At 32.6% G+C, this 18,325-nt stretch overlaps 1 protein-coding gene across 1 annotated transcript; it reads left to right on the forward strand.

Annotated features, from left to right (window-relative positions):
- The first annotated feature begins 8,938 nt into the window (after positions 1 to 8,938).
- LOC112791204 (neutral/alkaline invertase 3, chloroplastic) lies at positions 8,939 to 13,479 on the forward strand. The gene is made up of 7 exons (XM_025833935.3): positions 8,939 to 9,172; positions 9,826 to 10,566; positions 10,820 to 10,985; positions 11,088 to 11,299; positions 11,978 to 12,471; positions 12,568 to 12,616; positions 12,734 to 13,479. The coding sequence occupies exons 2-7, from the start codon at positions 9,871 to 9,873 to the stop codon at positions 13,049 to 13,051; spliced, it is 1,935 nt and encodes a 644-aa protein (XP_025689720.1). The 5' UTR covers positions 8,939 to 9,172; positions 9,826 to 9,870; the 3' UTR covers positions 13,052 to 13,479.
- Positions 13,480 to 18,325: the final 4,846 nt, after the last annotated feature.

Genomic DNA, 18,325 nt, shown 5'->3' on the forward strand with positions numbered 1-18,325 from the left:
TCACTGGGAATCACTACCTTTTCACTCTCTCCATGTTCGGCCATTTTGGTTATAGTTATGGCCTTACACTTTCTTTTGGGATTCTCTTCTGTATTGCTTGGGAGAGTACTAGGAGGAGTTTCGGTAACTCTTTTACTCAGTTGACCCACTTGTGCCTCCAAATTTCTGATGGAGGACCTTGTTTCATTCATGAAACTGAGAGTGATTTTAGATAGATCAGAGACTATGTTTGCGAAGCCAGAGAGGCTCTGCTCAGAATTTTTTGTCTGATGCTGAGATGATGATGGAAAAGGTTTGCTATTGCCAAACTTATTTCTCCCACCATTATTGTTGTTGAAGCCTTGTTGAGGTTTCTGTTGATCCTTCCATGAGAAATTTGGATGATTACTCCATGAAGGATTATAGGTGTTTCCATAGGATTCTCCTATGTAATTCACCTCTTCCATTGCAGGATTCTCAGGGTCATAAGCTTCTCCTTCAGAGGAGGCTTCTTTAGCATTGCTGGATGCAGCTTGCAATCCAGTCAGATTCTGAAAAATCATATCGACTTACTGAGTCAATATTTTGTTTTGAGCCAATATGGCATTCAGAGTATCAATCTCAATAACTTCTTTCTTCTGAGTCATCCCATTATTCACATGATTTCTTTCAGAAGTGTACATGAACTGGTTATTTGCAACCATCTCAATGAGTTTCTGGGCTTCTGCAGGGTTTTCAGATGAAGGGATCCACCAGCAGAATGGTCCAATGACATCTTGGACAATTCAGAAAGACCATCATAGAATATGCATATGACGTTCCATTCAGGAAGCATGTTAGAAGGACACCTTTTGGTTAATTGCTTGTATATTTTCCAAGCTTCATAGAGAGATTCACCTTCCTTTTGTCTGAAGGTTTGGACGTCCACTCTAAGCTTGCTCAACTTTTGAGGTGGAAAGAATTTGGTCAAGAAAGCATTGACCAACGTGTCCCAAGAGTTCAGGCTTTCTCTAAGTTGTGAGTCCAACCATGTTCTAGCTCTATCTCTTATAACAAAGGGGAAAAGCATAAGTCTGTAAACCTCGGGATCAACCCCATTGGTCTTAACAGTATCACAGATCTGCAAGAATTCATCTAAGAACTGATGAGGATCTTTCGATGGAAGTCCATGAAACTTGCAATTCTGCTGCATTAGAGAAACTAATTGAGGCTTAAGCTCAAAGTTGTTTGCTCCAATGGCAGGAATTGAGATGCTTCTTCCATAGAAGTTGAAAGTTGGTGCAGCATAGTCACCAAGCATCTTTCTTGCATCTCCAGCATTATTGTTGGGTTTGGTTGCCATGTCTACTTCTTTTTTAAAATTCTCTGTAAGGTCCTCTCTGGAGTGTTGTGCTTTAGCTTCTCTTAGCTTCTTCTTCAGAGTCCTTTCAGGTTCAGGATCAATTTCAACAAGAATGTTTTTATCCCTGTTTATGCTCATATGAAAAAGAAGAGAACAAAGGGAGTAGTGGAATCCTCTATGTCACAGTATAGAGATTCCTTAATGTGTCAGAAGAAAAGAAGAATAGAAGAATGAGGTAGAGAGAGAATAAGAAGAATTCGAACACAGAGGGAGAGAGAGGGTTCGAATTATAAGTAGAAGAGAAGTGTTAGCAATTAAATAGAAAGAGATGAGAGAGAGAGAGAGTATTCAAAAATTAAAACTAAAACAATTAGTTAATTAAAAAGATTTTTGAAAAAGTGGTTAGTGATTTTCAAAAATTGGTGGTTATGTGGTTTTGAAAAAGATAAGAAGTAGTAATTAGTTGAAAAGATTTGAAAATAATTTTGAAAAGATAAGAAGTTAGAAAAAGATTTTGAAATCAAAATTTTAAAAAGATATGATTGAAAAAGATTTTATTGAAAAAGATATGATCTGAAAAGATATGATTGAAAAAGAAATAAAAAAGATTTGATTTTGTTTTTAAAATTGATGACTTGACTGACAAGAAACTAAAAGATATGATTCTAGAATTTAAAGATTGATCCTTTCTTAACAAGAAAGTAACAAACTTGCAATTTTTTGAATCAAAACATTAATTGTTAGTAAGGATTTTTGAAAATGTGATATGACAAAGATAAGATTTTAAAATTATGAATTAAAACATGAAAATTTGAAAGAATTTGGATTGGAAAAGAAATTACCTCCCTAGTGTCATTCTGGCGTTAAACGCCCAGAATGTTATCCATTCTAGCGTTTAACGCCCATTTGGCTGCCTCTTTGAGTGTTTAACGCCCAGCCAGATACCCTGGCTGGTGTTAAACGCCAGGAATCCTTCTTTAGTGGGTGTTTTTCTAAACGCCCAGAATGCTGCCAGTTTTGGCGTTAAACGCCCAGAATGCTGCCCATTCTAGCGTTTAACGCCCAGAATGATACCTTTACTGGCGTTTAACGCCCAAAGGGCCTTTTTATTGGTGTTTTAACACCAGTGAGCTCTTTTCCTCTGTGATTCCTCTGCTTTATGTTCTATATTTTATTTTTTTTTTAATTTGAAATTTTGACTTGACTAACAAGAAACAACTAAATTTTAAAAATTTTTGACCAAGTCAACTCAAAATTTAGAAAATTATAAGAAGAAAAAGGAAAAGATATATTTTTTACTTTTGAATTTTGAATGAGGAGAGAGAAAAACAACAAAAAGAAACAAAATATAAAATTTTAACATCAAAACAACTAATGCATGCAAGAACACTTTGAATGTCAAAATGAACACCAAGAGCACTTTGAAGATCATGATGAACATCAAGAACAAATTTTTGAAAATTTTTAAGAAAAGAAAGACATGCAAGACACCAAACATAAAAATTTTTAATGTTTAGACACCATGAATTTAAAAATGCACAAGAAAAACAAGAAAAGACACCAAACAAGAAAATGTGAAGATCAAATAAAGAAAATCATCAAGAACAACTTGAAGATCATGAAGAACATAATGCATGAATTTTTGAAAATTTTAAGAAAATTAAAAAAAATGCAATTGACACCAAACTTAAAATTTGACACAAGACTCAAACAGGAAACACAATTTTTTTTGTTTTTATGATTTTATTAATTTTTTTGTATTTTTCGAAAATAAAAATAAAAAGCTTAAACATAAAATAAAATTACCCAATCTAAGCAACAAGATGAACCGTTAGTTGTCCAAACTCGAATAATTCCCGACAACGACGCCAAAAACTTGGTGCACGAAATTGCAATCACACTTTTGCAACTCTGCAAAACTAACCAGCAAGTGCACTGGGTCGTCCAATTAATAAAACCTTACGCGAGTAAGGGTCGATCCCACAGAGATTGTCGACTTGAAGCAAGCTATGGTCATCTTGTAAATCTCAGTCAGGCGGATTCAAATGGTTATGAGGTATTAATAATTAAAAAGGTAAATACAATGAAAAATAACATAGAGATACTTATGTAATTCATTGGTGGGAATTTTAGATAAGCGTTTGGAGAAGCTTTGTTGCTTCTGAACCTCTGCTTTCCTATTGTCTTCATCCAATCATGCGTCCTTCCTTCCATGGCAAGCTGTATGATCCTCTCAGTGAAAATGGTTCAGCTACGGTTTCTGTACGGCAAATCAACTGTCGGATTTCTCGTCTTGGATGAAAAATACCAGGCACAGCTACCGCATAGCTAATCATCTGTCGGTTCCCACTTGTGTCGGAATAGGATCTCTCAATCCTTTTGCACACTGTCACTGCGCCCAACAGTCATGAGTTTGAAGCTCGTCATAGTCATCCCATCCCAGATCCTACTCGGAATACCACAGACAGGGTTTAGACTTTCCGGATCTCAGGAATGCTGCCAATTGTTTCTAGCCTATACCACGAAGGTTCTAACCATGCGGATTCGGTCCGTGGATCAGAGACCCAAGAGATTATACTCAGTTGTCATCCAATGACTACGTTGAACATCATGTAGACCACTTGTGGTTGTCAGGCACGCGGATCTTGGCTAAGCGAGTAATGAAGATAGTGGGTGATTGTCATGGGTCACCCCCTTCATTCTGACTAAACTGAATTAAGTACGAGAGTATATCTTGGAGAAGAAGTAGGCATGAATTGAAAGAGAAACAATAATACTTGCATTAATTCATGAAGAATAGCAGAGCTCTTCACCTTAATCTGAGGTGTATAAACTCCACCGTAGAAAATACATAAGAGAAGAAGGTCTAGGCATGGCCAAATGGCAAGCCTCCCAAGTGGCATAAGATAATTCTCAAAAGCTGGTAGCCCTGAATACAATAGTAAAAAGTGCTATGTATACTAAACTAGTTACTAGGGTTTACAAAAAATGAGTAACTAAATACAGATAGTGCAGAAATCCACTTTCGGGGCCCACTTGGTGTATGCTTGGGCTGAACTTTGAAGCTTTCACGTGCATAGGCCATTCTTGGAGTTAAATGCCAACTTGGATGCCAGTTTGGGCATTTAACTCCAGTTCTGGTACCAGTTCCGGTGTTTTACGCTAGAAAAGGGTCTCTGGTGGGCGTTTGGAAGCCAGTTTGGGCCATCAAATCTCGGGAAAAGTAAGAACTATTATGCATTGCTAGAAATTCCAAGATGTCTACTTTCTAATGCAATTGAGAGCGCACCAATTAGGCTTCTGTAGCTCTAGAAAATCTACTTCGAGTGTAGGAGGGTCAGAATCCAATAGCATCTGCAGTCCTTTCTCAGCCTCTGAATCAGATTTTTGCTCAGGTCCCTCAATTTTAGCCAAAAAATACCTGAAATCACAGAAAAATATACAAACTTATAGTAAAGTCCAGAAATGTGATTTTTACATAAAAACTAATAAAACTATATTAAAAAGGTAACTAAAACATACTAAAAACTACCTAAAAATAATACCAAAAAGCGTATAAATTATCCGCTCATCAACGACCCACGACCCACAATAAAAACAATGAATTCATTATGTTGTTTATACCATTCAATAAATCATTTAACTAATTACTAATCCACTACAACCTTTTTAATTAATAGTTTAATACACTACAACTTCTGACCACCTCCTAATAGCTTTTCAGCTTTTGTCTCCCACAAGTCTGACCCCATCTGTTAAACCATATGTGGAACAAGCATGTTGGAGTCATCGGACAACAAATAGTTATGCAACACGTGTTTTCTACATGTGTATAACTATATGTGTTTCTATACTGTAGCAAAACCCTGTTAATATGTTAGTACATAGAGCTAGTGTAGTGTGTAGGATTTTTTATTTAAATAAATAAAATAAATGTAATAATTACCAAAATAAATAATTATAAAATTAATTACCGATTTACATTCTCCTACCTTATCTCGTTTATACTGTAAACGAGATGACACTCCATGTATCTCGTTTACAGTGTAAACAAGATAAGACACGTCAGCATGATACGTGTATATCTCATTTACACTATAAACGATATACATGCATGCCTATCTTGTTCACACTGTAAATAAGATAAGGCCTATCTGCGCCTATAAGAGGAAGTCATTCACAGCATCATTCCGGGCCCCAGTTTGACTTTATCAACCAATTTCTCCTATCTTTTAACCCTTTCTCACCCTATTTTAGACTCACACTGTGATGGCGCGCCATGCGGAGAATGACGGAGACATCAACTGGCTGAACGAGATGTCGCATTATACCGAGGTGTCCGACTTTGAGGTTAGTTTTGTATTGTTTGTTTAATCTAAGTATGTGGCCATGGTTAGGATAGTTGCGAAGAAAAAGAACATAGTTTGCAGCTTTAGTAGTAGGTCTCTAGGAGGAACTTAGAGCTCTATTTCCTTGTGGAAGGTTGTTACGAAATAATTATTAGTTTCAAAATGTGTTTTTCTTGTGTTAGGTTGTTACCGTTTATAACGTTCCAGTTAGGGTTTGGTTAGTATGCAATTTGTAATCTAGAAATGTGTGTAAGTTAGAAACATAGAAATATGTTCTTAAGTAGAAGTAGATGTAATTTATAAAGAAATATTTATTTAACTGTATTTTTTTGGTATATAATAGTAAATTGACATATTTATGAAATTAGAGGAAATTGTCAGAAATAAATAAGAAATCATTTTATGGTTATTTCTTTATAAGGCTGATTTTTTTTATTTTTCAGAGGCCTCGCCTTCTACTGCTCCGGCGAGTTAGCCATACCCTTCCTCCATCCGACGCCATCGTCCCGTATCTGGCTAAGGCCGGATTCGGCGACACGGTGCCCCTCAAGGACTTCACTTTTGACAATTCCTTGATCTCGACACTCGTGGAGCGATGGCGTCCGGAGACGCACATGTTTCATCTCCCGTGGAGTGAGGTCACTATCACCCTGCAGGACGTGGTGTACCACCTAGACCTACGCGTACACGGTAATCCCGTTGGGGAGTGCTTCGGTGACTTCGGTAGGTGGAGCAGCTGTTGGGTGCTAGGCCTCTGGTGGCAGCACAACAGGCTGCGCAGAGGAAAGAGTCCTTCACGCTCAAGCTTGTGTGGCTACGGGAGCATGTCCGCTAGATGCCCCCCAACAGATGACCTGGAGATCCTCCGACAGTACGCCAGGTGCTATATTGTGTTATTGATATGAGGATATCTGATGACTGACAAGCCCAACAACTTGGTACATCTGCGATGGCTCCCTTTTCTCCAGGACTTCGAGGAGTGAAGGGCATTTTCTTGGGACCGGCTGTGTTGGCCTAGACGTACCAGTCACTTTGTTTGGCGGTACAACGGGGCATCACGAACATCACCGGTTTTACTTCGCTGTTGATATCCTAGATCTATCAGAAATTTTCTCAGTGGTGTCCACCAGATAGAGGGATCTACCAGTATCCTTTGGCTACGAGGTAACAAATGTTTATTTATGTATTTGATTTAAATATTGTTGTCCATTCTTATGGGATGTTACTTAATGAACTGTATATATTCTCTTGGGATGTGTCAGGTTGGTTGGATTGCAGCAGCAGAGCAGGGATCAGCATGAGGCCAAGGTCCTACATTGGAGGGTTTCGATTGACCGGTTACGATTCGATGAGGTTAGTCATTTAATAAAAGATATTATAAGCTTTGGATTATATTATATGTAGAAAACAATTCAGTTTATAAATGGTTTGTGGAATATAGTTATTGTATACCTATATTTTTCCAAGCTACATTGGGTGGCTGTCTATTATGTCTGTAACCTTTTTTTACAGTTTGCATGGAGAGTCTACTGACAATGGTCTTGAGACATGGTGGGTGCTAGACAACTGTGCGCTCCACCAACCCTCCGAACCTCCCTGAACACAACATAACAGTATTGCTTCAGCCATATCTCAAACCCATGTAATATATCATACAGAAGTACTCAAAAGCACAATTAAAGTCGAACTTACCAGTATCCGAGGTTCTGCCGAAGAGCCCTACGAAGGATCCATTAACACCCATTGTCAGCTTGATAGCACTGCACATGGTACTTTAACCGGTCCGATTCGATAACCCGGTACTCAGCACTCCTGCAGATACTGTAGTTCTTCACACCCTGAACATTGCCTCTCAGCTTTTGAACCTGTGCCCGACCCGAAACTCTAGCCCGCCATCTATGTGGTAATCCTCTTCACCCGTGTCAGAAAACGGAGTCCTCTCATTCATGGCGTCCAGATCCAGACTGTGATAGTGACTTGGCACCGTTGATAGCGTCAGAATTGGGTGAGGTGGAGGCAGCACATGGTGCACCATAGTCTGGACAGGCGTCTCCGGCACAAACTCATCCTCATCGCCACCTTCGGAAGAATCACTGTTCGCACTATCCGCCACGTAATCTTCATCCGACTCCTCCTCACCCTCATCTGCCTCATCCTCTGGAATGGCGACATGAATGGGCGGTGGTGCGAGAGGTTGGTCGTCCTGTACATAGGTCGAGTGTACAGAACCACCACGACCACTATCTCCCACCTCGGCGGAAAGCTCCATTACCTGTTCCGTCATGATCCTCCCATGGATATCAAACATCAGTCGGACATGCTCGTCCCCTTGAAGTCAGAATAGTTGAAACCGGAAGATTCTGTTACCCATGGGTGCCACCAACCTGTACCCTACCCTTCCAATCTCCCTCACTGCTGTACCACCGAGCTTGCTCAATATCAAACTCTTCAAATCTGACAACGTATTCACACGCTGAGTTCGAAACAATATCGGATCTTCGCACTCAAATGTCACCTTATTATCGCCATTTCTCATATGACAATTGGGATAAACAAGCTCAACTATGTATACATTGTAACTGGCCATTGTACACTTATTTTTGTGAGAAAAACAAAACAGAAAAAATGATAGGGAATGTTTGTGAAAAATGCCAAGGGTTGCACATTCTTTTATAGTCACATCGAATTTGTCTTCTTTTATATACACGTGTCATGCTGACGTGTCTTATCTCGTTTACACTGTAAACAAGATGACAATTGAGATACATGAAATGTCATCTCGTTTACTGTATAAACAAAATAAGGTAGGGAAATTTAAATCGATAATTAATTTTATAATTATTTATTTTAATAATTATTACATTTATTTTATTTATTTAAATAAAAAATCCGTATTGTGTACCATACAAGAATACAAATAGTATTTTCAAGAAATATATTTTATTTCCCGGCCCATCTGTTGTTTCCTGATGGAGAGCACCTCTTTTTCATTTTTGGGACTTGAATTCTACATTTTTATTAACCCAGTACTGCATTAATACTGATGAGTGAATTGGGCTGGATTAAGAGGAAGGAGATCCGATTCAATCCACAACCATAAATTTAATTTCCGGATCTGATTAAACAAAAAAATTAATGAAGACTTGGAGTTTGCAAGAAATCCCCCGATCGGCATTTTTTTGTGGTGCACAAAATCCTGAATTTCTTTTAATTTATTTTTGAGGCGCAGAGGTAATGTCAGAATGTCACGTGCCATAGAGGGAAAAGTGAATACTGAATAACTTTTTGTTATTAAAAAATAAAAAAAATCACAATTCATGATATTATAATATGATAAGAAATCATTTTTCTTTAAAAAAAGGAAGAGAAGAACTGAAGAAGGGTTAACCGAGACGGGACATTATCACCTTAACTTGCGGTTTTTTATGATGATACGTCTTTTGTAATTAGAATATCTGAAGATCCAGGAGCACGAGCCACCATAGTCTCCATCGGCTCAAAGGTTAGCTCATTCAGAACAAGAGACTGCTTTCTCAATCTCGCATGTCTTTGCTTCCTACCAACGAATTATGCTTTGGACCACACTTCCACGTGTCATGCTGCTGCTTCTTTTTTTTTTTTTTTTTCCTTTTTCTAGTAATGAAATCTGTTTATGCGTCTTGCCATTTCCATCTCTTCATGTGTCGATATTTGAATTGATTGTGTTGTAAGATTTTGTTTAGATAATATATTATTTTTTATTTTAATGTTAAATTCCCTTTTCGCTTAATTCTGGGCAACGGTAACATCTAGTTTTTGTCCTTTTCTTTTTTTTTTTGAAAAAAAATATATTTTAGCTCAGTTTCAGCTAAGATGCTTAATCGAGAAACTGTTGAGCATGCTTTTCTGTTGTGACTGTAATCTTTACTTGGTTTATGAGAAAAATTTTATGTTGATCACTCCGCTCGGTTTTTTTGCGGGGTGTTTTTGTGTGAAAAAGAATGAGTTTAAATTCCAGATATGGCTTTAAGATATAGTGTTTCTTCCATTCTCTTACAAATTGCAGTATATGATTATTTTTCGATCATTTACTAGATGGATTCGATTCTCGTTGGCATCCAATTTTGCTGAATATTCCATAAGTAGTTTCTGATGTAATTTATGTAATGAATATAGGTAGCATATTTAGTTAAGCCATTACGGTCCTTCTTTCAAAGCGATATGTCATTGGGAGCATCAAAGGCAGTTGTTCAGGTTCTGTGCAGGCCTGTGACTCAAACTGGTTATAGTGAGCACCTGGTGAACTCTTCGGATTTGACATTACATTCCACATTTCAAGTAAAATGTGTGAAGAAAAGACCCCCAAGGCATAGGCATTCGATAAGATGTTCTAGCATGCTTCTAAGTCAGTTACGAAGAACTCATCAACTTCGACCGATGGGTGTTAGTTTGGTCAATTATATGAACTATAGTGGGTCATGGTTTCAGACATGCAAATGCCAGCAGTCAGAGAGTGCAAGTGGCATAACTGCAGGAGATGGAAATGGAGCATGGTCTGTGAATAATATTGAAACATCAAATTCAGTAAACAACTTGGCGAATGCAAAGTCTATTCTTGAGTTCCAAGATGTTCAACAACTGAAACAAGAAAAGGCTTTGACATCTAAGATTGCAAATGGAACTATCCCAGATAGCTTCTCCATTGAGGAAGAAGCATGGGATCTACTAAGGGAATCTATAGTTCATTATTGTGGCAGTCCTATAGGAACTATTGCTGCAAAGGATCCAACCAGTTCCAATGTTTTAAATTATGACCAGGTCTTCATTCGAGATTTCATTCCTTCTGGAATAGCTTTCCTATTGAAGGGAGAGCATGATATTGTTCGCAATTTTATCCTTTATACACTTCAATTGCAGGTAAAGTCATAGTAGTCTTATGATCCTGATAACTTGCCCTAGCAACATTTAATACAACCTTGTCGAATTACATTCCTAATTAGATTTTGCTGAAGTGGAAGTACAGTGATTCCACTTTGTGAATTGTCTTGATTTGGCTAAAAACATTTTCCCCCTCTTTAGATCATTAATTGCATATAATTGACCCAGTGAGAACCACAGAATCTTAGCTGTCTTATTTCTTATATGCTGAATTCATTTATCTAAATTTCAGAGCTGGGAGAAAACAATGGATTGTCATAGTCCTGGACAAGGTTTGATGCCTGCTAGTTTTAAGGTTAGGACTGTTCCTCTAGATGGTGATGATTCTGCAACAGAAGAGGTTTTGGATCCTGACTTTGGTGAGGCAGCAATTGGCCGTGTCGCTCCAGTTGACTCCGGTAAAATAACTGTTCAGTTCAGTAAACTCTGTTTTAAATGGCAGAAGAAACTTAATATAACATTCCTTAGATTTCTGAACTTATTTCTTATGTGATCTTTAGGATTGTGGTGGATTATTTTATTACGAGCTTATGGAAAATGCTCCGGTGATCTGTCTGTTCAGGAGAGGATTGATGTGCAAACAGGAATTAAGATGATTTTGAGATTGTGCCTTGCTGATGGTTTTGACATGTTTCCAACGCTATTAGTAACTGATGGTTCTTGCATGATAGATCGGAGAATGGGAATTCACGGGCATCCTTTGGAGATTCAGGTACAGAGAATTTCCTGTCTTTCTTCAATTATAAGTTTTAATTAATTGGTACTTATTTAAAGATAAAAAAAGAAAACTTTATGCTTATTCATGGTTGTGCATTTCCTTATAGAGCAAAAATGATGTTTTTATATGTGCTATTTGGCATGAAGAAGAAACAGATTATCTTGTGCAAGATTTATGAACAACATTCCTATCCCTTATTCTAATTAGAATGAGCTTTATCTTCTTTCATAGTAAGGTGTTGATGATGTTAGTTTATAATTGTTGCTAACTATTATTATGTGTAAGTGGTTGATATTAATATCATCCCATGCTAACAGGTGAAACTTCAAATTGTTTCTGCCACAGTTGGCAAAAGTAAAGAATTTTAACTTTATCTGTAAGTTTCGATTTTGGAATCCATTTAACTTTTAAAATCCCTATCATTGTAATAAACTAATTTCTATGACTAGCTTTGAGAATCAATTTTCATCTCCTGGGAAGGAGAAAACCTCATAATGTAGAATGTATTAATCATAGGAAAATATTGAATTTTATGTATTCTAAATTAGTTTCTTATTTTATTATGAGAAGTATCTTGTATTAAATGTTTGCAACAAAGATTAAATAGTGATTAAGTGAGCTTCTCCAATGCGTATTCCATTGCGTTTATTGTTTCTTCATTTTTTTCCCTAGGCACTATTTTATTCTGCCTTACTTTGTGCTCGGGAGATGCTTACTCCGGAAGACGGATCAGCAGATCTTATACGAGCATTGAACAATCGTCTAGTAGCTCTTTCATTTCATATTAGAGAATATTACTGGATTGATATGAAAAAGTTAAATGAGATTTATCGGTATAAGACAGAGGAGTACTCATATGATGCAGTTAACAAGTTCAACATATACCCAGACCAGATTTCTCCTTGGTTAGTAGAATGGATGCCAAACAAAGGAGGTTATCTTATTGGTAACCTGCAACCGGCTCACATGGATTTTCGATTTTTTTCACTTGGAAACTTGTGGTCCGTTGTAAACAGCTTGGCCACCATGGAGCAATCACATGCAATATTGGACCTCATTGAAGCCAAATGGTCGGATTTGGTAGCAGAGATGCCATTCAAGATCTGTTACCCTGCTCTCGAAGGTCAGGAGTGGCAGATAATCACAGGCAGCGATCCTAAGAACACGTATTATATCTTTTCTATGGTGCTTTTCCGATGTCTGGTTTATCGAAATGTTCATCAAATGATTTTATTGTGCCATTCTATTTTTTTTTTTTACAGGCCTTGGTCCTACCATAATGCAGGCTCCTGGCCAACATTGCTATGGCAGGTTAGCTATATTGGCCAAGTCACTCATGACAAACAATAATTTTATTAGTTAGTGATAAATTACACTGTTTGAGTTTTATGAAGGTTTGAGGATTTTGTTTAATCACTATTATTGCAGCTCACTGTTGCATGCATAAAGATGAATAGACCTCACATTGCTGCAAAAGCTGTTGAAATTGCTGAGAGAAGAATATCCAGAGACAAGTGGCCGGAATACTATGACACAAAGAGATCTCGGTTCATTGGAAAGCAATCGCGACTGTTTCAGACTTGGTCGATTGCAGGATATCTCGTGGCGAAGCTGCTGCTGACTGACCCGAGCAAAGCAAATATACTGATTACCGAAGAGGACTCTGAACTTGTGAATGCCTTGATTACTGCAAATCCCAGAGGGAAGCGTGGTCGGAAGAATTTGAAGCAGACCTACATTGTATGAAACCTTGAATTGCCATTCACTTTGTTCCTTTGGGTGGGTGGTATAAGCTTCAGAGTCCATTTTTGTTCTTGTAATCCAATCCATTCATCAGATTTGTAGCATGTTATTCTAGAAACATTAGAGATGTGAAAAATATATAGGAATGATGAACCTGTGATATAGTATAGTAGTATGTACATGGATATGTAATTGTGTAGAAGATATTAATAACTTTGGGATTGTAAGTATCATACAAAAAGATGTAGCTAATGATAGACTGTGAGGACCTTTATGTTTTAAAAAACGTTTTCCCCCGTTTGTTTTAAAAGGGGAAAAAAATTATATCTAGCTACTATTAATTAAAAAAAGTGTACAAGCATTTTGCGTTAAGCCGAAAGAAATGGATACATATCAGCATGATGCATATCATAAATGTACCAGTTGGCCCATTCTTATGACTCAATAGAAGATTGAATTAGAACACTACCCGGAGAAAAATAACAGGTTAGGCTTTTCCTTTTTTTTTTCTTCGCCTTTTCAAACTAATTTTAGTTTAGGCTCTACGCACCCCGCGACCAAAAATAAATAACTATTGAAAAAATTTATTCTTCGCTCTCGAATTCAATTATTGTTATATTTTAGTCATATAACAATAATTACAAGATTTTATAGTGCCATTTAATTATCTGTCATTCTACCTGAAACTTTTCATCAGAAAATAAGTGTGAGTCAAACATTTTTAACAGATTCAATGATATAAAAATAAATGTCTATATAATTTTTTAATGTTTATAGTGGTTGTGGTGGTCTTAAAATTAAATTCTAATTTAAACATGAGTAAAATATTATTTTTATTGTCAATATTTTGGATACGTCTTAAAGTTGTTCTTAACGTTTAAATTGTTTTATTTAAGTTTTTAATATTTTAAAATCATCTTATAATGTCGTCATCTTGTTAATAATCTGTTAATAGAATTGATGATGAGATAAAATTGAGACAATTTTGATATGTAAGAAACTTAAATAAGACGAAAACGTTAGGGACAAAAACGATACATTACTCTTAAAAAATTAGCAAATCAAGTAAAATGATAGTGAATTTTAACAGAATAAATTACATTACAAATTCAAGATTTACTCGTACTTGTAAAATAGCTAATATATAAATTTACAGAAAAGAAAAAAAAGAGCTATATATATATATATATATATATATATATATATATATAAACCAAGTTGGGTTGGTCTAGTGGTTAGCTCACTAGTCCGCTTAAGCAAGTGTCGGGGGTTCGAATCCCGCCTTGTGCATGCAGCAACCCATTGGCCAGCGGCAAACCCTTAAATGGAGCTCAGTACCGCGGCGGATTAGTCCTTGACCTGTCGGGTTAGGGGATACCGTGGGAAACCAAAAAAAAAATATATATATATATATATAATAAAGTATAAAGTATACATTTTTGTCTTTAATATACCCAACTTCTTTAATGTTTAATTTAATTAAATTTTATTTTTAAATTTTAAATAAATTTTAATTTTTTCTTTTAATAATTTCAATTTTTTTACGATAGATAATTATTTAATTTATTTTTAAATTTTATTCTTAATAAAAATAAATTTAATTAGAATGGAAGTAATTTGATTAAGAGTAAAATTAAAAAATAATTTATTTAGAATAAAAATAACGTAATTAAGAGTAATTTACGTAAACACAATTAAAAAAATAATTAAATAATTATCTACCATAATGATATTATTGAAAGATAAAATTAAAATTTATTTTAAATTTAAAATTAAAGGTATAATTTATATTTTATGGTATATGTACCATGCTCTCTTTTTTTCCAAAAGTTTATGTACTAGTCACTCTACAAATATTTATTAATGATAAAAATCTTTAAAAGTACAAAAATTAAAAAAATTACGTAAAATGAAAATAATGTGATTAAGAGTAATTTAATTAAATGTGATTAAAAAAATTGAATAACTACGACAGTTAAAAATTAATATTATTGAAAAATAATTAAAATTTATTTTAGAATTAAAAATAAGATTTATTTAAATTAAACATTAAATAAAAAAGTTCGATACACATTAAAGATAAAATAATATAATTTATACTTTATTGTATATATATCATACTTTTTATTAGGAGTTTATATGTTAGCAATTCTTATAAGTATTAGTATAACTTTTGAATTCATATATATAATGCAATTCATTTATTAAAATTCATTATCATTTTATTTGATTTGATAATTTTAATGTATCATTTTTGTTCTTAACATTTTTGTTTTATTTAAATTTTTGACGTTTTGTTTAATCATCTCACTTTTATCCCACATTAATTCTGTTAATAAATTACCAACGACAAAACAATATTAAAATAATTTTAAAATATTAAAAATTTAAATAAAAACAATTTAAATATTATAAATAATTTTAAAACTTACCTCAAATAGTGAAAATAAAAACAATACTTTATTTTTTAACCTTTCACGGTGAATTTATGTATGAGAACAATTCATAACAATTAATGTTAGACACATTTTTTTATACCCACTTAAGGTATATGTTCTCATTTACGAAAATAGTGGTTTTGTTCATTTAATCTCGTAAGAAAAATTTAGAGGATATTAGTTTGCGAAATATTTTTTATTTTCATTTTTAAAAAATAATTTTTATTTTTAACTTTTTACAATTTAAAAAACATAATTAGTTTGCAAAAAAAATATTCATATTTAAGTATCGAAGATAATAAAAATATGTTTATTGATTCATTTTCAAAAGATATTTTTAATATTATAAAATTACAAAAATATATTTTTATTAAATAAAGAATTTTAGTTATTTAATTTTTTATTAAGTTAACAATTAGTTTTTATACAGTATCAAAATAAATTATTATCTTATTATGCTATTTTAGAAAATCTGGTATCTTGTATATATATGTAGTTGATTTTATATTTTCTATGATAATATATAATAATAAAAAATATCAATTGAAAAAATAATAAAATTGTAACCAAAATCAATTCTATTTTACTTATTTTGTTATTGTTTCTTTAGATTTATACCAAACGAAATCAATTAATTAATATTAAGAAATTATTGATGTAAATATATTTTTTTAACAAATAATTTATTAATAAAATAATAGATAAATAAATATTAAAGTTAAAAAAATTAAAATTTAAAACAAAACAAACTTTCTTGTCATTAATTTTTATTATTGATACTTTCATAATTAATTGTCGATTTAAAAAAATTTTTTATAACAAAATTATTTTTTTAAACGAGATGGTCTTATCTTTGAAAAATAAATTTTAAAAATAAAAAAATCAATAAATACATATTAATTTAAATAGTACATACTGAATATTAAATGAAATAAAAGAACTCAATAAATATATATTTAATTTTAATTAAAATTGTACTTTTTTCTTACTTATCTTATCTATGTAGTCCAAAAATGCAAAAAAAATCTAAAATAAAAAACTAAAAGAGTCAAATTAAATTAAAAAAAGTTCAAAAATAAAAAATCACCTTTTCAAGAAGATGAATGTATAAACTAAAAGTAAAAAATAAATAATCTTACAACATAACATGCAGAAGGAGGAGTTGACCCAGAATTGAAAAGGGAGAAAAAAAATGAGCGTGAAAATACATAAAACATATAAAAAAGTGTAGAAAATATTCGAACATTTATTCCAAAACTAAAAATCTCGTGTTTTACGTTAAAAATATTTTCAAAAGTTAAAACTGAAAATATTTAAAAAATAGAAATAGCATTTTTAAGTTTGTTTTATTTTTTATTTTTAAAAATAATTTTAAGTCAATCATATTTCCATATCTTATTTTTATTTTTATCAAAAATGAAAATGAAAACACCAAAAATTTTAGTATGTTAATGGTTTATTTGGAAACCTTATCAAAATTTTTTTATTAAGTTAACAATTAGTTTTTATACAGTATCAAAATAAATTACTATCTTATTATGCTATTTTTGAAAATTTGGTATCTCTTGTATATATGTAGTTAATTTTATTTTTTCTATGACAATATATAACAATAAAAAATATCAATTAAAAAAATAAAATTGTAACCAAAATTAGTTCTATTTTACTTATTTTGTTATTGATTCTTTATTAGATTTATACCAAACGAATCAATTAATTAATATTAAAAATTTATTGATGTAAATATATTTTTTTAACAAATAATTTATTTATAAAATAATAGATAAATAAATATTAAATTTAAAAAATAAAAATTTAAAATAAAACCAATTTTTTGTCAATATTTTTTAAGTTTTTATTTATTCTTTTAATTTTTATTATTGATACTTTTATAATTGATTATCGATTTAAAAAAATATTTTTATAACAAAATTATTTCTTTAAACGAGATTATCTCGTCTCTAAAAATATAAAAAATCAATAAATACGTATTAATTTAGATAGTACATACTCAATATTAAATGAAATAAAAGAATTCAACAAATATATATTTAATTTTAATTAGAGTTTTACTTTTTTTTACTTACCTTATCTATGTAGCCCAAAAATACAAGGAAAAAACGTCTAAAATAAAAAAGTGAAAGAGTCAAATTAAATTAAAAAAGTTTGAAAAAAAATTACTGTTTCAAGAAAATGTCTGTATAAACTAAAAATAAATAATGGATACTCTTACAACATAACATGTTGAAGGAGGAGTTGACATTGAGAACTGAGAAGGAAGGAAAAAAAAAAGAGCGTGCAAATACATAAAACATATAAAAAAGATAGAGTATAGAAAATGTTAGAACATTTATTCCAAAACTAAATGCCGTGTTTTAAGTTTAAAATATTTTCAAAAGTTAAAACTAAAAATATTAAAAAAATAGAAATAATATTTTTAATTTTGTTCTATTTTTTGTTTTTAAAAATATTCCTATTAAAAATAATTTGAAGTCAATCATATTTTCATACCTTATTTTTATTCTCGTTAACACCCAAACTTTAGTATGTTAATGGTTTATTTGGAAACCTTAATAAGTTCATGCTTTTTTCCTTTACACCTCTATGAAAAGGAAATAAAAGTTAGTAAAATATTAATGCCAGATTTTATTTTGAGTAAAGTTTAATGCCAAATTAATATATTGGGTTAATAGCATTAATAACTTAACAAATGTTGAAGAAACGTGCTTACTGAGAATTTTTGTGAATATCCAACCTTATCACATTTCTAATGCTTATTTAAACAAGTTCACATATATAACATTGAGCATGCGGGACCAGATTCTTCTTGTTCTATCAC

Source organism: Arachis hypogaea, chromosome 3 (assembly GCF_003086295.3).
Source record: "Arachis hypogaea cultivar Tifrunner chromosome 3, arahy.Tifrunner.gnm2.J5K5, whole genome shotgun sequence".
NCBI classification, from domain to species: Eukaryota; Viridiplantae; Streptophyta; class Magnoliopsida; order Fabales; family Fabaceae; genus Arachis; species Arachis hypogaea.

What these genes read in the sequence shown, in the direction of transcription:
- LOC112791204 (XM_025833935.3), top strand. Translation starts at nt 9,871, where the DNA reads ATGTCATTGGGAGCATCAAAGGCAGTTGTTCAGGTTCTGTGCAGGCCT. An exon ending in TGTCGCTCCAGTTGACTCCG is followed by an intron (nt 10,986 to 11,087) that starts GTAAAATAACTG and finishes TGTGATCTTTAG; the next exon opens with GATTGTGGTGGATTATTTTA. An exon ending in GGCCAACATTGCTATGGCAG is followed by an intron (nt 12,617 to 12,733) that starts GTTAGCTATATT and finishes CTATTATTGCAG; the next exon opens with CTCACTGTTGCATGCATAAA.